The following is a 23,064-nucleotide window of genomic DNA, read 5'->3' on the forward strand; positions in this document are numbered from 1 at the left end:
ATATACATTGAGTGCGCCCCTCCCCCCCCCCCCCCCAGTATAATATACATTGAGTGCGGCTCCCTCCCAGTATAATAAACATTGGTGGCGCAGTGGGAAGTGCCAATGAGGGTTAAAAAAATAAATAAAAAATTAACTCACCTCCACCAATTGATCGCACAGCTGCCGGTCTCCTGTTCTATCTTCAGGACCTGTGGTGACGTCACTGAGCTAATCACATGGTCCATTACCATGGTGATGGATCATATGATGTACCATGTGATGACCACAGTGATGTCACCAAAGGTCCTTTCACAGGTCCTAAAGATAGAACAGGAGACCGGCAGCTGTGTGATCAATTGGTGGAGGTGAGTTAATTTTTTATTTATTTTTTTAACCCTCATTGGCACTTCCCACTGCGCCACCAATGTTTATTATACTGGGAGGGAGCCGCACTCAATGTATATTATACTGGGGGGGGGGAGGGGCGCACTCAATGTATATTATACTGGGGGGGGTGGCCGCACTGAATGTATATTATACTGGGGAGGGGCGCCCTCAATGTATATTATACTGGGGGGGGGTGGCCGCACTGAATGTATATTATACTGGGGGGGGAGGGCCGCACTCAATGTATATTATACTGGGGGGGGTGGCCGCACTCAATGTATATTATACTGGGGGGGGTGGCCGCACTGAATGTATATTATACTGGGGGGGGGGCGCACTAAATGTATATTATACTGGGGGGGGCCGCACTCAATGTTTATTATACTGGGGGGGGGGGGGGGGCGGGACCTCACATACGGCTCCATGTGGATGACTCATACACATGAACGAGCACGCAGGGTGAGTCATGAGGAGGCGTGGCCTTCACTCAACTGCCTGAGAACCAGGAAGTTACCAGTACATCTACTGCTGGTAAGATTAAAAAAGCGAAGTGGGACAACCCCTTTAAGGAGACGTCCCCTATTTGCCAGTTTCCCTCCTGATTTATAAACCGCCGCGGTTACTGCTCTCCAGGAGAGCACATCGCTCCAGTCTGATGTCAGCCAGCTTTGATGATGTCATGGAAGTTTCCAGGCAGCGTGACTCAGAAGCGGTGACTGGCAGGATGCAGGGGAGATGTGTCATCCCTGCACCTGACTACATGATCAGCTTCTCCGCATGTTCAGCGCCATTGTCTTGTTTAGAGGTTTTTATGATCGTACAAGTCTGACTAAACCGCGTGACTGGAGCGAAAAGGATATGGGAATCTGAGGGGGGGGGGGGGGGCCTCTACTGGCCGACTCCAGATTATTTGTGCAAACAGATTTAGATGTTTTTTATTGAAGTGGAAATGCCAAAAAATAGTGTTTCTTATTTTACTTTATTACAAACTTTTATTTTTTTCATCTTATCCACACAATGTTTTCCTTTGTGTTTTTTCATCTTTTACTTTATTTTATTACAAACTTTTTTTAAACCATTTGCACATGGAGTTTTCCGTAAGTCCCATAGACTACAATGAAAAGAGGCGCGCAATTGGATATCCACTTGTGTCTGATATTGCAAATCTGCTTTGAGTTGCAATACAACTCCCAACCTGTGGACAGGAGTGGTGCTGTTTCGGAATGGAAGCTGCCTTGTTTTTCTAATCCTGGACAATCCCTTTTAATATCTAGTTAGAATACCCCTTTAAAAGGCTTTCTCGGTAGTAGGATATTGATGACCTATCCTTAGGATAGGTCACCAATATCAGATTGGTGGGAGTTCAACTCCCAGCACCCCTGCCAATCGGCTGATTTTAACACGCTGCGGCCTCTTCCTAGGTCAGTGACATTACATTCATCAGTCACGTGGCCAAGGCACAGCTCAGTCCTGGGCTGCAGTACCAGGCACGGCCACTATACAGTGTGTGGCGCTGTGCTAGCACAATAGCCTGTTCAAATACATGATTGACAGGAGCGATGGGTGTCGGGCCCCCACCGATCAGATATTGAGGACCTATCCTGAGGATAGGCCATCAATTTTCTACTCCCCTTTAAGATAAAATGGTAATGGCCAATTTCTTGTAATTAATACTTTTTTATTTTGCACTTTCATCAGATTTGTGAAGTGGAAAATAGTATTTTTAGATATACAGTAGATGTGTGTTTGTGTGTGAAGTTCCTTTAATCCAGAATGTCCAATAATCTGACACTTGTACGTTCTTGAATATCTTCTGCCCTTTTTAAAATTCTTTCCTGTCTGATAATCCAGACTATCTGCTAATCTGTCCCCCTTCATGTCTTATAGAGGCCATATGTGTGCCTATAGTATTTCTTTTCACATTGCTGGCTTCCGTCAGGGCCTTGATGAGTGTCCTGCTGGTGTCTCTGGTCCCCTGGGCGCTGCAGCGGATGTACTGCGGGCGTTCCTCTGACGCCGGTATGGTCCGATCACTGTCGTGCGCGTCTGACAGGAGTAGATGGGAACATCCTCCAGACTGGACTGGGGGCAGATTATATCCGTCACTGCTCTCTGGACCTGTCAGGACCTATAAAACGCTCCTCAAGTCACCGGCTTAGGCCGTGGCCTACTTTCTCAGCTTTATTCTGCTTCATTAAGTATTGCAGTTGCTGCAGAAGAGCGCGGCGCTCCGGCTATAATTACTTCTGTGTACACCGCCCCGGTACATGTGTGCAGAGGGGCCGTGCTGGCGCGCTGTGGCTTTCTTGCTTTGACATATGGAAGGTGTTCCTGTGGTTTCCTGATGTGGGCTCAGACCAGATGAAATGTCACACTGCGTCCTCTCCCTGCCGTGACCACTGGTGTCATCTAAGCCTGTGACCAGACCACAGCGCCAGGTGCTGATCCATCTGCAGCGTTTACTGTCATCTTCCAAGCGGTCGCAGACGTCTTGAGGTTTTGACATTCTGCGAATGTGTGCAGAGCGGGAATTCACATTTCACAAGCAGAATTTTTGTATCTGCTGTTGAGCAAGAGATCCGTTTCTTAATCATGTGACCCCTCCCCCATGCTGTTTTCCGTGAAGGAGCACCCCCCCATACGGTTTTGTGTGGTAGCACAGCCCCCTATGCAGTTTTGCGTGGTGGCGCCCTCCCCCATGCTGTTTTGGGATGGTGGCGCGCCCCCCACTATACTGTTTGCTGGGTAATCGTAGCCTACTTTTGTGTAACCATTTCATTTGGGGCATTTTTCTTGAGAATATTATACAATTTTATGTCCGTTTTCCTTTTCTATGAATATCTAGTAATCCGCCCACTAGAAAGTCCCATTGAAGGAATTTTACTCTGTTTATTTCCAGCCGCTTATGGGTGACAGCTAAAATGGGTGCCGTTATGGTTGAATTGTCACCCATCTGTGATGACAATAAACAGGGAAAAATTTGCATGTGAGCCCTAGCCTTAAACCCCATCAGGACCCTGCCATTTTTCACCTTAAGGACCAGGCCATTTTTAGCAAATCTGACCACTGTCACTTTATGTGGTAATAACTTTAAAATGCTTTTGCATATACAGGCCATTCTGAGATTTTCTCACCACATATTGTACTTCAAAACAGTGGTAAATTATAAAAAAAAATACTAAACTTACCCAAAAAATTTTAAAAAAATTAGCAAATTTCAATTTCTCTACTTTTATAATAGATAGTAATATCTACAAAAACAGTTATTACTTTACATTCCCCATATGTCTACTTCATGTTCTGGATCATTTTGAAAATGACATTTTATTTTTTGGGGACGTTAAAAGGTTTAGGCCTCTTTCACACTTGCGTTGTCCGGATCCGTCGTGTACTCCACTTGCCGGAATTACACGCCGGATCCGGAAAAACGCAAGTGAACTGAAAGCATTTGTAGACGGATCCGTCTTCAAAATGCGTTCAGTGTTACTATGGCAACCAGGACGCTATTAAAGTCCTGGTTGCCATAGTAGGAGCGGGGGAGCGGTATACTTACCGTCCGTGCGGCTCCCGGGGCGCTCCAGAATGACGTCAGAGCGCCCCATGCGCATGGATGACGTTTACATGCGATCACGTCATCCATGCGCGTGGGGCGCCCTGACGTCACTCTGGAGCGCCCCGGGAGCCGCACGGACGGTAAGTATACTGCTCCCCGCTACACTTTACCATGGCTGCCAGGACTTTAGCGTCCCGGCAGCCATGGTAACCATTCAGAAAAAGCTAAACGTCGGATCCGGTAATGCGCCGGATACGTTCCGGGCCTGAACTGAAGACATCCTGATGCATCCTGAACAGATTTCTCTCCATTCAGAATGCATGGGGATAATCCTGACCCCGACGACGGAACTCTATGCCGGAAGACAAGAACGCAGGTGTGAAAGAGCCCTTAGAAGCAAATCTTAGAAATTTTAAGGACATTTCCAAACCCTCATTTTTTCATGACCAGTTCAGTTATGAAGTCACTTTCTGGGGCTTACATAATAGAAACCACCCATAAATCGCCCCATTTTAGAAACTACTCCCCTCAAGCTATTCAAAACTGATTTTACAAACTTTGTTAACCATTTAGGTGCCCCACGAGAATTTAAATGAAAATGGGAATAAAATTTCAAAATTTTCCTTTTTTTATTAAGCAGATTTTAAATTTGAATCCATTATTTCTGCAACACATCAAGGGATAACGGCCAAACAAAACTCAATCTATTAACCTGAATCTGGAGTTTACAGAAATGCCCCATATGTGCTCAAAAGCTGATGTATGGCCGCTCAGCAGGCTTCAGAGTGGAAGGAGCACCATATGGCTTTTGGAGAGCGGATTTAACTGGAATGGTAATTGGAGCTATGTCTCATATGAAGACACCCTGAGGTGGCCCTAGAGTGGAAACCCCCAAAAAGTGACCCCATTCCAGAAACTACACCCCTCAAGGAACATTTCAAGGTGTGTAGTAAGCACTTTGACCCATAAGACGTTTCACAGAATTAGGAAAGGCTTGGCTGTGAAAATTAAAAATTTAAAATTTTTGAAGAAAAAGTTGCTTTACACCCACATTTTACACTTTCACAAGGGGTAACAGGACAAAATGCACCCCACATTTTGTTCCCCATTTCCCTCCGAATACACCAACACTCCATATGTGCTCAAAAAATGATGTATGGATGCCTGGCAGGGCTCTAGAGCTAAATATGGATTTTGCTGACCTGAATTGTCAGACATGGATTTTAGCTGCCATGTCGCGTTAAATAAAATCCTGAGGCCCCTAGAAATGAAAAACCCCCATAAAGTGACCCCATTTCGGAAAGAGCACCCCAGTACGAACATTTTAAGTGGCGGAAAGGGTACTTTTTAGCAAACGGGTGTTTCACAGAAGGCAGAAATACTTGAGAGAAGCATTTCAAAGCACACATTTGTAAAAATGAAAAATTACTAGCACACCCCAATTTTTCACTTTCACAAGGGGTTAAAGGAGAAAATGCACCCCAGTATCTGTTCCCCATTTTGCGAACACCCCATATGTGCTTGTAGCCTTCTGTATGGGCGCACAGCAGGCCTCTAGAGGCAAAGTGCAAGATTTGGTGTTTGCAGGCCTGAATAAACAGACATGGATTTTAGCTGCCATGTCGCATTTAAAAAATTTCCTGAGGTCTCTAGAAATGAAAAACCCCAAGAAGTGGCCCCATTTCGGAAAGAGCACCCCCGTACAAACATTTTAAGTGGTGGAAAGGGTTCTTTTTTAGCAAGCAGGTGTCTCGCACAAAAGAATATGTAGTGGTTGTTGTAAAGTGGATATGCAAGCGAGGTGAACTAAATCGGATATAAAGTGGAAATATTAGAGGGAGCATAAAGCATGAAATGCATTTAATATTCGATAGAAGAATTGTAGAGTCTGAAGCGCTCCTGCATGCACAGGCCAGGTTTTTCAGGGCAGAGTTCGCAGTGGTAAATGGTGTCTTTCCTTAACCCCCTTTTATGACACACCCTGCATCTTTTTTGGGTCCTTCCCTTCCTTGCTGTCTGGGGGACTTGACCTGGAAACAGTTAAATATAAAAAATAAGCAGTCTCCAGTCTTTGTGGTTACTTATCGGCGCTGCAGATCCACCAAGCGTGGAACTTGGACTTGACCTGGAAAATATTGCCCTGGTACAAGTACTGGGACCCTCCCCTGCCTGGGTTTGATAAATTAGGGCCTTGATAACCACCTCTTGGAACTGAAGGAAAGTTCCTGTGTGGCCTGAAGATTGAGATAGTGTGCTATCTGTACAATGTGTACGGCCAGCTTTTTGTACCACACTGTAGGGCTTCAGAAGTTGATCTGCAAGATCCACCCCTCCCATGCGCCTGTTGTAATCAAGGATGCAAACTGATTTGGGTGTGGTACCTCGTACAGCGGCAGGGGAGCTGGCGTTAGTGTGAATGGTGGTCAGTACAAGGACGTCCCTCTTGTCCTGCTTTCGCCCATTATCAGTGGTTGCCCTACCAGGGATCTAGCGAGACCTCTCAGATTTTTGCGTACTGTGCTGCACGCCACAGTACCTCTGTGCAGCTATTCCAGGTGTTCTTCTTTCTTCTTTTCAGCAGTAAAGGGGTTAAACTCGCAGTGGTGGTACACCACAAGTCCCAGCAAGCCACAATAGCACAGAACTTCTCTGCATGCAGTCACAAGGTAGAATGGCTGCATGCAGGGAAGTTCAGCCTCTTCCTGTGCTGCTGTAGCGCTGCCACTGGCTGAGGCGTTGTTGCAGCCAATCGCAGCGCTGGCAGGAAACCCAAAACACTGGTGTCCCTTGCCTCACCTTGGATGTGACCGGTAAGGACCAGTTTAGCACCGGCCCCTGACCACCTCCCGACCCGCCCCGCATCTTCTGACAACTTCCTGCGCTGCGATGTGCCGGTCTCGGGCCAATTGGAGCTACAGCGGGGCGGAGCGGCACCATGCTGCTCTTACCCGGCATGGCTGCTGCCCGGTAAGAGCAGCCTTGGTGCCGCGATTCCGCCCCGATCTTCCCCCAGAGCCCCGCAGACCTCATGAAGTACATGTACGTCATGGGTCTTTAAGGGGTTGTCCGGGTCTTAAAGGGGTTGAGCTGAACCCGGACATATCCCCATTTTCACCCGGGCAGCCCCCCTGACTTGAGCATCGGAGCAGTTCATGCTCTGATGCTCTCCTTTGCCCTGTGCTAAATCGCGCAGGGCAAAGGCATTTTGTGATGAACCGGGCCCTCCATAGGGCTGCCAGGAGGAGGCTTCCGGCCAGCAGTGAGCCCAGTGATGTCACCGGCACTAATGGGCGGGCTTTAGCGCTGCCCTAGCCTATAGAACAGCTAGGGCAGCTCTAAAGTCCGCCCATCAGAGCCAGTGACGTCACCGAACACACTGCTGGGCGGAAGCCTCTGCCCGGCAGGGGGGTATTGTAAATAAAAGAACCCTTGCCCTTTTTTTACGAGACGGGCATCATTTCTATCATCAGGATTAACCCTAGCAGGTAGTATACCCGGTTTAATAGAGTTGCTCCTGCTGACAGATGCTCTTTAAAGGGAGTCTGTCAGCAGATTTACCCCTTTTTAACAGTTGCCATACCGCTGTAGCCGCAAAAGAGATGATTAACACAGTACCTTTATATGCTTTGGTGGACTTTTAAATATGCCAAAAACGAACTTTGATGAGGGCTCGCAAGTGCCCAGGGCGGAGTCCACCGGGTTGGAGCCCAGGAAGCTCTGCCTCTTCGGCTCTTATCCCCGCCCAGCCTCCTCCTCTGCTCGCCTATCTGTTGTCTCTCCCCCTCAGCGAGATCCCGCGCCGACGCGATAACTTCCTTGGCCGGGGCATGCGCACTGCCATGCCCATTGCTGACACGGCATCGCAGTAGCTTATGCGCATGCCCCGACCAAGTAAGTCATCGCGTCGGCGCGGGATCTCGCTGAGGGGGAGAGACAACAGATAGGCAGACAGAGGAGGAGGCTGGGCGGGGATAAGAGCCGAAGAGGCAGAGCTTCCTGGGCTCCAACCCGGTGGACTCCGCCCTGGGCACTTGCGAGCCCTCATCAAAGTTCGTTTTTGGCATATTTAAAAGTCCACCAAAGCATATAAAGGTACTGTGTTAATCATCTCTTTTGCGGCTACAGCGGTATGGCAACGGTTAAAAAGGGGTAAATCTGCTGACAGACTCCCTTTAAAGAAGACCTCTTACCTTTCCTGACATGTCTTTCAGTAAATACTTGGGTCCCTCATACAATTACAATTTTGGAACATCTTTTCTTAGGACACTTGTTTGTTTGTGTCTCAGATATTCCTCCTGAGCACGGACTCATCTGTCAGGTTCTTGCAGTTTTCAGCAAGGTAATATTTCAGATCTACCAGTGAAATTCTGCACAAGCCTGTGATTTGGGGGAGGGGGTGGGGGGGTGTCGCCATGATGGAAATACAAGCCATTATCCGGGTGTACAGCGGACTGTCCCACGGAGCAGCTGTAGGGGGAAGTCTGATCCTGGCCGTTTAACCCCTTCTGCAATGTAGAGTGTGGTGCTGATAAAGGTAGGGCGTTCCCTTTGTCCTGTCCTTGATTGCCCCAGCAGCGCATTTAGGAAATGATGACAGCCCCGCGCCTAATAAAAGCGGACCAGTCGTAGTGTCATCTTTGTATGATCTCCATTGTTGTGTCCCCCTCTAAACAACACGTCAGGTGGCAGTGGCTTAAGTTTCCTATGGGATCTACGCGTTTCAGGCCTGGTCTTTTCCGACTCAAGGATGACTGAGGGGTAAAGCTTAACCACGGAACTTATCTTTTTATCCTACATGAGACCGGTCAGAGGGGAGAGGCTCGTGTTGCAAGCAGTTGTCTTACCGCCAGACACAGGACCATAGAAACATAGAATGTGTCGGCAGATAAGAACCATTTGGCCCATCTAGTCTGCCCAATATACTGAATACTATGGATAGCCCCTGGCTCTATCTTATATGAAGGATAGCCTTATGCCTATCCCATGCATGCTTAAACTCCTCCACTGTATTTGCAGCTACCACTTCTGCAGGAAGGATATTCCATGCATCCACTACTCTCTCAGTAAAGTAATACTTCCTGATATTACTTTTAAACCTTTGCCCCTCTAATTTAAAACTATGTCCTCTTGTAGCAGTTTTTCTTCTTTTAAATATTCTCTCCTCTTTACCTTGTTGATTCCCTTTATGTATTTAGCAGTTTCTATCATATCCCCTCTGTCTCGTCTTTCTTCCAAGCTATACATGTTAAGGTCCTTTAATCTTTCCTGATAAGTTTCATCCTGCAATCCATGTACTAGTTTAGTAGCTCTTCTCTGAACTCTCTCTAGAGTATCTATATCCTTCTGGAGATATGGCCTCCAGTACTGCGCACAATACTCCAAGTGAGGTCTCACCAGTGTTCTGTACAGCGGCATAAGCACTTCACTCTTTCTACTGCTTATACCTCTCCCTATACACCCAAGCATTCTGCTGGCATTTCCTGCTGCTCTATTACATTGTCTGCCTACCTTTAAGTCTTCTGAAATAATTACTCCTAAATCCCTTTCCTCAGATACAGACCATGAGGAGGATAAGAGAGAAGGGCTGGGATATGCTTTTTTTGTTAGAGCTGAATACAGGATGTAACCCAGGATCAGTACAGGATAAGTAATGTATGTACACAGTGACTGCACCAGCAGAATAGTGAGTGCAGCTCTGGAGTATAATACAGGATGCAACCCAGGATCAGTACAGGATAAGTAATGTAATGTATGTACACAGTGATTCCACCAGCAGAATAGTGAGTGCAGCTCTGGCGTATAATACAGGATGTAACTCAGGATCAGTACAGGATAAGTAATGTAATGTATGTACACAGTGACTGCACCAGCAGAATAGTGAGTGCAGCTCTGGAGTATAATACAGGATGTAACTCAGGATCAGTACAGGATAAGTAATGTAATGTATGTACACAGTGACTGCACCAGCAGAATAGTGAGTGCAGCTCTGGAGTATAATACAGGATGTAACTCAGGATCAGTACAGGATAAGTAATGTAATGTATGTACACAGTGACTCCACCAGCAGAATAGTGAGTGTAATGCATTTATAAAGTGACCCAACACAATAAAAAAAAATATAAATCGGTGATCTATACGCGTTTCTGGACGTAGCCATGGCAACCAGTAAACTACCATACTACCATTCTTTACACTGCGGGCTGTATCCTGGGAAACCACACAGTAGATCCAGGTTTATCTTACAAGGTGACATCTTTATCTCATTTTATGACTACTTCAGTTATAAGATTTCTTTTTTTTTCACGTCAGTCTTTTCTCTCCGCCGTCTACCTGGCTGCGCGCGCGTTTCGTCCTATGGTAATGACTGCTGGAGACGGGTCGCCATGAAAATTGCTGACCTGTTACAGGAATGTGCAGCCGTGTGCGCCGAGGAAAGTTCATTAGCTGCAGTAACTGATTAGCATTCACTCCACACAGAGCGCCTCATTAGAGCGCCATCATCGCATCCCCCTCCATGGCGATCAGATTCCGCCCGGATGACAGCGCTGCGGCTTCTTTGTTATATTCCTGCTGCAGCAGAACAGCAAACTCTTCAGTCTGGTCATGGTCTGATCTGCGACTGGGAAAGCTGGGTGACCACCATTGTGCACCAGCTTCTGCAGTAAAAAAACTAAAAAAAAACTACTTTAACCCTAACCTGTGTTTAATGTCCTAGATCTTCCCCCCTCCCCCTACGATTTGGGTTACTGGGGTGGGAGTGATTTACCATTCAGGAGTCTGGGAAAGCTGGGTGACAGCCGCGGGTGGAGCTTAAATAGTGACTTATCCTGGACAGAAAGGGATTAGATTTCGGGGGGGGGGGGGAACGACACAAGGAGGGGGTGATTAAATCTGAGAACTTCTTGGTGTGGGGTGGGCGCATTACAATCGTGCTTATGACCTGGAAATTCGTGGCTGTGAATAGTTTAAAATATTCTTTTACTTCGCCATCCTGTCATCCAGCACTTCTTGTTCTAAATCCCCCAGAAGCGGAAGACTTAGCTTTCGATTTTATGTTTAAATTAGGAAAAAAAACTGTCTTCCCTTCCAGAAACAGCGCCACCGCTGTCCACAGGTTGTGTGCGGTATTGCAGCACAACCCCAATTATTTCAGTGGAGATTAGCTGCAATTCCAGACGCAGCCTGAGGTGGGGCGCTGTTTAATTCTTGAACAAAGCGGCCATGGTTTGGTTTTCTGTACGCCTTGGGCCATCTTTTGGAGCTTCTCGGCTTTATCCAGTGAGGTGTCTTTCCCATAATCTGGCACTGATTAGGTCTTGGCCTTAAGGGCTCACGCACACAACCGTATGTATTTTGCGGTCCGCAAAAAATACGGATTACGTCCATGTGCATTCCGTATTTTGCGGATCGGAACAAGCTGGCCCCTAATAGAACAGCCCTGTCCTTGTCCGTAATGCGGACAATAATAGGACATGTTCTATTTTTTTTTTGCAGGTCGGAGATACGAAAACGGATGCACACGGAGTAACTTCCTTTTTTTTTTTTTTTTTTTTTTTTGCAGATGCATTTAAATAAATGGTTCCGCATACGGCACGCCAAAAAAATGAGCGGGCACAGAAAGAAAGTACTTTTGTGTGCATGAGCCCTAATAGAATTTTACTGGTGACTGTCCTAGGGATTAAAAACGGCGACCACCGCCGTGGGTGCTTTTGTGGCTCATGTCATGGTTGACACTTCCCTGCCCATGAAGCAAAAGTGACAGGTACCGTATTTTTCGCCGTATAAGACGCACCGGCCTATAAGACGCACCGGCCTATAAGACGCACCTAGGTTTTTGAGGAGGAAAATAAGAAAAAAAATATTTTGAACCAAAAGGTGTGCTTTTGGTGGGTTTTGAACTAATTGTGGTCTGTGGATGGCACTGTTATGGGGGATCTGTGGGTGACGCACTGTTATGGGGGATCTGTGGGTGACGCACTGTTATGGGGGATCTGTGGGTGACGCACTGTTATGGGGGATCTGTGGGTGACGCACTGTTATGGGGGATCTGTGGGTGACGCACTGTTATGGGGGATCTGTGGGTGACGCACTGTTATGGGGGATCTGTGGGTGACGCACTGTTATGGGGGATCTGTGGGTGACGCACTGTTATGGGGGATCTGTGGGTGACGCACTGTTATGGGGGATCTGTGGGTGACGCACTGTTATGGGGGATCTGTGGGTGACGCACTGTTATGGGGGATCTGTGGGTGACGCACTGTTATGGGGGATCTGTGGGTGACGCACTGTTATGGGGGATCTGTGGGTGACGCACTGTTATGGGGGATCTGTGGGTGACGCACTGTTATGGGGGATCTGTGGGTGACACTTATGGGGGATCTGTGGGTGACACTTATGGGGGATCTGTGGGTGACACTTATGGGGGATCTGTGGGTGGCTCTTATTGGGGTCTCTGTGTATGACAGTTATGGGGGGGATCTGTGGATGACACATATATAGCATCTTATGCTATGTGTCATCCACAGATCCCCTCCATAAGTGTCCCTGTAGTGAATGACCCTCAATACAGGGCTGGGGGCCGGCATCTGGTTTTATAATGACAGCGGGGCCCGTGCAGTGACTATTCTACTACACGGGCCCCGCTCACTGTATAATCGTATGTCTAATAGTAAATAGTTATGTGCATAATCGCATAATGAGCGGAGTACTTACAACTACAAGCGCTCGCCGAGAGGAGGGAGGAGGCAGGAGGCAGGCCGGGAGGACAGGCGCTGGCAACGTGAGTCATACGTCATGCGCCCACGCCGCCTGCTTCATTCATAAAGTGGGCGGCGCGTGACGTATGACTCACACTGCCAGCGCCCGTCCTCCCAGCCTGCCTCCTCCCTCCTCTCGGCGAGCGCTTGTAGTTGTGAGTACTCCGCTCATTATGCGATTATGTACATAACTATTTACTATTAGACATTAGACATACGATTATACAGTGAGTTGGGCCCGTGTAGTAGAATAGTCACTGCACGGGCCCCGCTGTCATTATAAAAGCAGACGCCGGCCCCCAGCCCCTCCTCCTGTACAGCTGAAAAACCCGCCGCGCGGCATCGCGGTGGGTGTATCATTGAAAATCGCAAAATTTGCTCAAAAAAATTCGCGCGAAAATTTGCAAATCGCAAAATAAGCTGCATTCGCCGTATAAGACGCACTGCTATTTTCCCCCACTTTTGGGGGGGGAAAAGTGCGTCTTATACGGCGAAAAATACGGTAAATGGAAGTGAGAAGATTTACATTGATTCCTATTTTATTTTAATGATTTTTTTATTTTAAATATTATTTTTTTCCGACCACCTAACATTTGTCTGCTGTATAAGGATTAAAGGGGTGGTCAGAGTTAAATCTTTTAATAGGCAGGGGAGGCCTTCTATCCGGAATCTCTGGCCTCGCTGACACAATGGTGGGAGTTGTGTTACCAGCTCTCGTCTTTTTGGGCTTGGTGCCCCTTTAAGGATTTGCAGCTGTGATTTTCGATCACAGTCTGCTGAGCCGCAGCTGAAGATGTCTGCTAGCTCTGCGGCAGAACGCCCAGGGCTCGTCTGAATCCGGATCTATATTAAAGCCTTGTGGTTTGATTGATTTTCAGCCTGCCTTGCCCAGTGACGCATACGTGGTTACCTGCAGTATTCCGGGGGTAGCTGCATACCAAATTCTGGGCGCCGGCGCCTGCCAACTGCATAGTGCTTTCTGGAAGATTTATCCGTGCAGAAGCTAAATCCAGTGACACAACTGCATTCATAGTATATGTCCTGACGTGTGACAAATGCTGCAGCTCTGGTGCTGCTCTGTTCACACACAGACATTTGCAAAAATCTTGGCGTCCCCCTCCTACCACTAGGGGGGGTCTAATCTGTAAACAGATGCATATGGCTCCTATGCCGGTCAATGAAAGCAGCAGACAGAGGAGATCAGACCTCCCTAGTGGTGGACGCAGGGCGCTTAGTTTTTTTTGCGGGGCATGATTATTGAGAACACTTAAAGGGGTTCTCCGGGGTTTGACTAAAATCTCCTATTCGGATAACTTGTGGAACGAGGATAGGAGCAGAACTGGTTGAGACATCAGCAGATGAGCGCGCAGTCGGCAGCTCGACAGACTGGTAAATGTGGCTGAAACTATCTTCTTTCCACAGGTTCTGAACGGGAGATTTGGATTGTACCCCCTTCTTTTTTTTTTCTTTTTTTTTTTTTTAAAGGAAAATTTTCTTCAGGAAAACCCACCAGGATTGCCTGACCGTTCAGCTCCTCGTGTGCCAGGTGGTGTCCTTATTGCTTCAGCCGATCCCTTGTTCTTCCACCAGAAATCCACTTTATTCGCCATCCACGGTGTACGCAAATTAGCGTTTTGGGGTCCAGGAGGTGGAGACTTCTAGAACTGAAGTCAAGCTTGCCACGCCCAAATCCTGTCCCATCACCCTTGATGGACATCACAGAAGACTGCAGCTCTCGCGGGATCTCGCATCTAACACTGTACTTGCCCTACCTTCTGGGACCAGTCGGGTCACTGCACATGGCGCTTCGTTGCATGCGAGAGATCACAGGATGGCGTTCCCTGTCCTCAGGGACATCAATCAAGACTGATGGGGTGCGAATTGGGTGCATTAAAGGAAATATGTCACCAAAAATGTTATCAGCAAGTTAAAACCAGATAGGGACAAGTCTTCTTTTTTTCTAATCTGTTTTTATTTTCTGATTTGGAGATTTTTTTTATTTATTTTTTATTTATTTTATTTGGGGGCAGCCATGTTGCCAGGAGATGTTCTTAACAGAAATGACAAATCGTTAAAGAATTACTTTATGGCAGCCCCCATGGGCCCATAGACACAATGGTCTGGAGGGGACCTCAGTGACTTCTATGGGAGAGTTTTCTAGGCATGCTCTGTGATCTTTCCAGAGGTCATCGTACAAGGAAAGTATAGATGAGCTCTGCCAATCACCTATTGTGAATGGTGGATCATGTCTTATCTATTCTCAGAGGTGATATCATTACAGGCAGGATTAGAATGGCAGATAACTGCAATACTGTACAGACCAAGAAGTGGCGCCTATTAGGTGTAGTGGCCAGTGAGAAAACTGCAAGATTTTGTTTTTTTGTTTAAATATAGATAATGACATGGAAAATGAAAAATAACAAAAATTCTTATAAAATGTTAAACATAAAAAATGTGATTTAAACAGGCGATTTTCTGATGACACATTTCCTTTAGTTTGACTTCAGTTCTCAAAGTCTCCACCTCCTTGGCCCCAAAAATGCTCAATATTAACCACAAACTCCATATTCAAAAATGTACTTTTGGCCAAATTAGGCATTTCCCTGGGCAAACAACTCCAGCAGGCATATTAGCAGTGCGATGGTCAGGTACTCCTGGTGATTTGGGGAACAATATTCAGCAAACATATTCCCTTTAAAATCATATATACTGTACCTTTATAATTACCTCAGAGAAATGCATGAAATCAGGAATATGTAGTAATATTGGTCTTGTTTGTTCACCTTAAACTCATTGCTTCCATCATTTTTATTTTTCAGGTGTGTCGCACGAATACTAACCTTATGCAGATTCAAGGGAACCACCAAAGCTCACCCTGGATAGTGTGTGGAGTATAATAGTCCACTGCTTGAACAAAACCACTCCTACATCCCTCCCCACCCAACATTTTTTGGTTTACTCCATCTGAACTCGTTTGTATACTATAATTATAACCCATCTTCAACATGGCCAGTAAAAGAAAGTCTACAACGCCGTGCATGGTCCGGGCAACTGAGCTTGTAGACCAAGAAGAACAAGATGTTGATGCACCAGCCTCAGAGACTAAAAATGACTGGCCAGCGGAGAAGGAAGCAGAGGACCACGATGCAGTGGAAGAGAAGCCACCCGCTGAGACTCAGTCCAAAAAGTTACAAGGTGGTTACGAGTGCAAATACTGTCCGTACGTAACACAGAATCTCAATGAGTTTACAGAACATGTAGACATGCAGCACCCAAACGTCATCCTTAATCCCCTCTATGTCTGCGCCGAATGTAACTTTACCACCAAAAAATATGACTCGTTATCTGACCACAATTCTAAACATCATCCAGGTGAGAGCAACTTCAAGTTGAAGTTAATGAAACGCAATAACCAGACCATACTCGAGCAGTCCATTGAAGGTGGTGCTGATGTTTCAAGCACACAAGAAAACATGGAAAATGATGACCCATCCATGACCGGCATATCCATAAATAAGCTGCCTATCACTAAGCTTGGAAAAAGTCGTGCAGAATTGAGACGACTGCGAAAGGCTGAAGAGTCGCTGTATGATGGCCACTTTGGCCTCTCGGAAACTAATGGTATTTCTGGAGATGGTTTAACTCATGTGATGCCATCTGTTCAACTTCCACCCAACATAAACCTTATACCAAAAATCCCTGTACCTCTAAATAGCAACAAATACAATTCTGCTCTTGACACTAACTCAACTTTAATCGATTCTTTCAATAAATTTCCTTACCCTACACAGGCGGAACTGTCGTGGCTAACCGCAGCCTCAAAACATCCAGAGGAGCAAATACGAATTTGGTTTGCTACCCAACGGTTGAAGCATGGTATAAGTTGGTCTCCAGAAGAGGTGGAAGAGGCAAGAAAGAAAATGTTCAACGGGACTATCCAGTCTGTTCCACAGACCTTTACCGTTGTGCCAGCTCCATTAACAACTACTGCTAAGGTTTCCCAGCCAATTATCCAGACGGCCGTGCCTTGTCAAATTCTTGGGCAGACCGGTCTAGTCTTCACGCAAGTGACAAATGCCCCTACAGTGACTGTAACTCAAGGCAACTCAACTGGAGCACCAAGTCCAAACCAGAAACGTTATTTACAAAGCCCACAAGAAGCTCCAGAGCCCAAACGTCAGAATCCAGGAAAAGCTTCATCTCCATCTACTCCCAAATTAAGTATGGTGTCTCGACACGAGCGTAAAAAGACAAACGAGCAGATTGCCATTTTGAAGGCCAGTTTTGTAGCTAGCCAGTTTCCAGATAATGCAGAAGTTTACAGGTTAATAGAGATCACTGGGCTTTCTAGAAGTGAAATTAAAAAATGGTTCAGTGATTATAGGTATAGGAGCCAGAGAGGTATTTGTAACATTACCACTGAAACTCTATTGAGAGACCGAATGTCATCCAGGAATCGAAGGCCCTATCATTACAGAGACATAACGCCCACAAAGCTTGCAGAGATGACAGACGAGCAGCTCCAGTGTCTCGAAGACAGCTTTCAGAAAAACTCCTTCCCAACACAAGTCGATTTGGACTATCTACGATCTGAGACGAAACTGTCAAGGAGACAGATACATTACTGGTTTTCAGACAGGAGGAAAGTTAGAGATTCCATGGAACAAGCTGTGTTGGACTCCATGGGTTCCGACAGCAATGATGGACTTGTGAATGGGACAGCGCCACAATCTGGTAAATTATCGAGCTCTTGCCTGCAGTCTTCGGCACCATACAAATCTAAACAGGAGCAGCTCCATTTGCTGAAAAGTACCTTTGCAAGAACTCAGTGGCCGTCTCCACGTGAGTATGATCAACTGGCGGCACAAACTGGACTCATTAGGACGGAAATTGTGAAATGGTTTAAGGATAACCGATGTGTCCTACGGAATGGGAGTTTAAGATGGATGGATCAGTACCGAAAGATGTACGAGCGCTCTTTGGAAGAGCGGAAAAAATATATCAAGATTGTGTCGGCCACTAATACAGGCAAAGACATTCTCACCAGGTATTTCCAGGAATACGGCCAATTACATGAGGAGGATGTCGATCTTCTGATGAACAAGGCTAAATTAGATGTTGATGAACTGAGAGCATATTTTTCAGAGATGCAGGAACAAATGGTCTTAGATCAACTGAATAACGAACAAGACGACGACAAACTTGATTTGGAGAGTGAATCGAAATCGCATGGAGATGAGGAAATCCTATCGGATGGTGGAGACAGCTGGAGTCAGACTGGACAGGACACCCAAGATGACGTGGGTGATTATGAGTATGGAAGTACCCCTAAAGATGACTTTACTGTCTAACAAGGTAATAATGGCACCACTCATAGAGTTTTCTTTTTAGCTTATTAATTATGTTAATTGCTGCTGTTGAAAAAGTTTTCTGAGAACCTGCCCATTACAGAGTGTAAAGGCAAAGAGGTGAGCTGTTCTGATCCACTTTTCAGTAATTGGCCTAATGGACCAAGTAGGTTATTTTCAGCATACCAAAAGTACCAACTCTAATACTATGCTCTAATTATAAAAATATAAATGGTATAATACTGCCCCATGTACAAGAATAGAACTACTATAGTACTGCCTCCTATGTACAAGAATAGAACTACTATAATACTGCCTAGACCCAAAGTGAAGCAAGAATTTTTGAGTGGCCATATTCTGTTCCATACTAGATGCCTCTAGGTTTTGTGTGTAATGTTGCATTCATGCAGGTCTAATTTTGATTGGTTTGGAAGCCGCAGAGTAGGTGCATAAAATAGCTCTGTATCCCATTATGTAAAAGCAGGAAAAGCAAAATGTATTGACTTTTCCATGTCAATATTTTATACTTAAACCAAAACCATATAAGTTTTCCCACTGGCCAGGGTTATACCATGAAAATCAGACCTCATTTAGAACATGACAACCTCTTTCTAACAAAGCTAGAACCAGCCCTGTACCTCACATGGGTCCAGAGATCTCCACATTCATTGCTCTGCTAGATTTATATCAAGCTGACCGCTCAGGGGAGTGTCTTTTTCTGCTGCAGCTCAGGGGGTGTGTCCATGCTCTCCCTATCACAGCTCAGGAGGTCTGTCTCAGCTCTCCCTATCACAGCTCAGGGGGTGTGTCCATGCTCTCCCTATCACAGCTCAGAAGGCAGATGAAGGGTGAAACTGAGCATGTGCGGCCATCTCAGTGAGCAGGTCAAAGAATAAGAAGGAAAATACAAACAGCAGGTGGCGCTGTACAGATACATTCAATTTAATAACTCGGTAGTTATGCTAAATTTTTTATTTCATCCAATTACAAAAGTATTCAGATCCAGGTGCTGGTTGTTCATGGGACAACCTCTTTAAGCCTAATAATAGGCACCACTACTTGGTCTATACGGAACACTTTACTGCAGTTACCTGCATTCTAATCTCTGGTCCCTGGTTTTCAGACACTGTCCCAAATTCACAGCTTATCTACTCCCTCCTGACCTTTGCACAGAAAACTCTCCTTTAGAAGTCTCCCTCCTGACCATTTGTGTCTACGGCCCATGGAGCTTTCTTTAATTTCAGTTGGACTCTGTTCACATCAGCGTCAGGAGCTTCTGTTGCACATTCTGTCATTTGACTAGCGCAGCATGCAGCATTATCCCTCACATCAAAATGACCAATACCGGAACAGAATCTAACAAACCCCATTAAAAGTCAATTATAAATGAAAGCCTTGATGCAGGTGTGAACAGAGCCTTTAAATGTTTTTTAGACTTGCCTTGATAGACTAGGCTTACAGTAGGCCATTCCTGTGCGACTGACCCCTGGGATCGCCACCAGTCACCTGAACAACAAGACAGTGTCATGGCTCCTATACTGCAGTATCCACATGTGTATGAATATCTCTGTATTAGGTACTGTAGGGAAGTGGCCAAGGAGCTCCACCTAATGTCCCAGCCCCTTAATCAATCTCTGCTGGTGACCAAATCGGTGGTTGCAGAATTCGTTCCACACTGTCCATGAAGCTCCCCATGGACAGTGGCCAGACATTCACTTCATTGACCCCTGATGCTCACTTTCCCTGTAAGGCCCCATACAGCTTCCAAGAGTTTGTGGGCTTCCGATCCGTGCCTCCGCACCGCAAAAAAAAGGACATGTCCTATCTTTTGCCGTATGTAGTGGATCCCAGACCCATTCAGCAGCGCAGAGTTTACACGGGCAGTGCCTGTGTTATGCAGACCCACTGTTTGAGGTCCGTGACATGGGCACGGCGGCCATACAGTCGTGTGAATGACGCCTAATTTTATTTATTTTTTTACCAGTATATTTCAGCTCCCCTCCTCCCATCCCTGATGTTAACCTGTATATAAATGACGTGTTTGCTCTTGGACATGGACAGTGGCCAAACATTCACTTCATTGACTCCTCTTTGCTCTTATAATACAGTTGTAGTGTTGTGAACTAGCCCGCCTTCAAATAATGAGATAACTCTGCTCATTTGTCCCAATCTATACAGCGAAGCTGATAAGTGAGCAACAGAGAACTGGAAGTGTCAGCCTATTGTGTGTCCTAAACCAAGACAGTCAGGCCTTAGTTTGTCATTTTTAAAGGGATTCTGTCAGCTAGTTTGAGCCTATAGAGCTGAGGACATGTGCTGCTAGATCGCCACTAGCATGTCCACAATATACATTTCCCATAGCTCTCGGTGCTTTTATACAGTCAGAAAAATGAGGCAAGTAAGGAGTCCAAGGGGCTGTTACCAATGTTTCAGGAGCCCAGCCGCACCCACTGCGAAGGAACCCAGCACCGCCCGCATCCTCCGAATCTCCTTCTTGCTCCCCTGACGTCACACAGGGAATGAACAGCCAATGCGCGAGATTACAGCGCTCTGAGGCTGCCAGCACAGGGAAGGAACACTATGCCGGCACTAACATGCGGCATGCATGCGCAACGTTATGGGGCTCCAACTGTGTGACAATAAAAGCACCGAGAGCTATGGGGAATGTATATTGTGGACTTACTAGCGGCGATCTAGCTTACAGAATCTCTTTAAAAATGACAAACTTAAAGGGGTTCTGCACTTTGTTTAAAATGATGATCTTTCCTCTGGATAGATCATCAGCTTCTAATCGGCGAAGGGTCCGACACCCGATCAGCTCAGCTGATTGAGAAGGCAGCGGTGCTCCAGCAGCGCATCAGCCTTTTCACTGTTTACCCCTGGCCGAGTGACGTCACGACTTTCATCAACTGGCCTGGGCAGGGCTAAGCTCCATTCAAGGGAACGGAGCTTAGCCACGCCCAGGCCAGTGATAAGGCGCCGCTGCCTTCTCAAACAGCTGATCGGCGGGGGTCTTGGGTGTCGGACCCCCGCCGATCAGAAGCTAATGATATATCCAGAGGATAGATCATCCGTTTAAACAAAGTGCAGAACCCCTTTAAGGCCTGACTGTCTTGGTTTAGAACACACAATAGGCTGACACTTCCAGTTCTCTGTTGCTCACTTATCAGCTTTGCTGTATAGATTGGGACAAATGAGCAGAGTCCTCTCATTATTATTATTATTATTATTATTATTAGAAGGCGGGCTAGTTCACGACACTACAACTGTATTATAATAGCAAACGGGGTCAATGAAGTGAATGTTTGGACACTGTCCATGGTGAGCTTCATGGACAGTGTGGAACGAATTCTGAAACCACTGCTTTGGTCACCAGCAGAGATTGACTAAGGGGCAAGGTATAGGCTAAACCAGGCATGCTCAACCTGCGGCCCTCCAGCTGTTGTAAAACTACAACTCCCACAATGCCCTGCTGTAGGCTGATAGCTGTAGGCTGTCCGGGCAGCCTGGGAGTTGTAGTTTTGCAACAGCTGGAGGGCCGCAGGTTGAGCATGCCTGGGCTAAACCTAGCTGACAGAATCCCTTTAAAGTGCTGAACAGAGTAGTTTTGGATATTTACAATCTTCTTCTTTTTTCTTTTCAGATGTGAAGAGGTTGGGAGAGCACGGACCCATTTCATTTTTGAAGATACTATAAAGATATATTTTCCTACTGTTGATATAAAAATGTGCAGGTTTCTGCTCAGCCCGAACCTTGTCCATAACCTCATTGTGGATTGTAAAACTAAAAAGTTCTTTCCTTGCCAAAGAACGAAATCCTAAAAGACTTTGTACATTTCCCGCCCGTTTCTTCTGTGCCGGAAACGTTTTGCGCGTCGGAGAGATGTTGGTTACCGACTTTTGTTTTCTTTCATTTTTGGCAATTATTATATATTTTTTTTTTTATTAAATTTTGCATTGCTTAGAATTAGTAACCACTAAGTTGTCTACTTTTTTGTTGTTGCCTTTTTGTTGTGTGTGTATATAGAAAGTTATATACCGTATTTACTTCCTATCGGTAGAGCCATTTTTTGATGGGACCACTGGTTTTCGTGGGAGGGGTTGGGATTTGATAAAAAGCAGGGATGGAGAGTGATGAAAGAGAAGCAAAATACTGATCACATTCGTCATGAAAGAAAACTCCAGACACGACTGACGCGTTTCACCAGAATGGACTGCCTTGCCAAAAGGGGTTTCTTGGCGTCTTGGGGTTCAGTCTCAAAAATGGACACGGTCATGGTGGATGTTATACTTTTAAGGGCTTCCCGGTGTGTTAAAGCAAGCATTTTACTAAACTGAAAGAAGAAAATAGAAAGCATCTCAAATGAGATTAAATATATATATATGTGTGTGCGCACGAGAAATAGATTTGTTTTCATTTTTTCGTTTTGATTTTTTTGTCAAAATATTCAGAATTGTTTTTGTATTTTTTTAAATATATGTATAAAGTTATCTGAAAGCCTCGAGCACAACTAAAGACTATTTGTTTTTAGGTGTAGTTGAGCCTATCCAGTGAGTGCACTTTTTTTTTTTTTTCTTTTTTTTTTCTGCTTCATATTGGATGTGATGAGAAAAGAATAGTTGTGTTTTGGAGACATAATAGAGATGATCTCATTTCACCGTACTGCACAAATATACTAGGACGTTTGAATTGAAAACAAAAAACTTCTTTTTTTTTTTTCCTTCTTTTTTTTTTTTTTTTTTTATAAAAAAAAAAGATTTAAATAAAAGCATTTCTATTGCTTGAATTTCTTATAATTTGATGATTTACTAAAACATGATTGAAAAGAGGAGTGTTATTTATTTCTAATATACCTTTTTTGTTCAACGGATTTTTCTTCTTAGCGTTTTCTTGGGCCGGATACTGAGGAACATGGGACTAAATTTCCTAGGATTAAAGTTCTTTTTATTCCTCCAGAAACAGCGCCACACTTGTCCTTGGGTTGTTTTTGGTAATGAACCTTAGCCCCCATTAACGTTCATAACATGCAATATCGGAC

The 23,064-nt window shown here is 45.6% G+C and overlaps 1 protein-coding gene across 3 annotated transcripts in view; it reads left to right on the top strand.

The window, feature by feature from the left end:
• Nucleotides 1-22,562, top strand: part of ZHX2 (zinc fingers and homeoboxes 2) — a 46,060-nt gene extending 23,498 nt beyond the window's left edge. For all 3 annotated transcript variants that reach the window (XM_044293062.1, XM_044293064.1, XM_044293063.1), the window contains exons 3-4: nt 15,498-18,033; nt 21,670-22,562. In XM_044293062.1, the coding sequence (XP_044148997.1) occupies nt 15,684-18,029 (2,346 nt within the window). In that variant the 5' untranslated portion in view covers nt 15,498-15,683 and the 3' untranslated portion in view covers nt 18,030-18,033; nt 21,670-22,562. The remainder of the gene's footprint in view (nt 1-15,497; nt 18,034-21,669) is intronic.
• The last annotated feature ends 502 nt before the right edge of the window (nt 22,563-23,064 follow it).

The sequence above is a fragment of the Bufo gargarizans genome, chromosome 5 (genome assembly GCF_014858855.1).
Source record: "Bufo gargarizans isolate SCDJY-AF-19 chromosome 5, ASM1485885v1, whole genome shotgun sequence".
Classification (NCBI taxonomy): domain Eukaryota; kingdom Metazoa; phylum Chordata; class Amphibia; order Anura; family Bufonidae; genus Bufo; species Bufo gargarizans.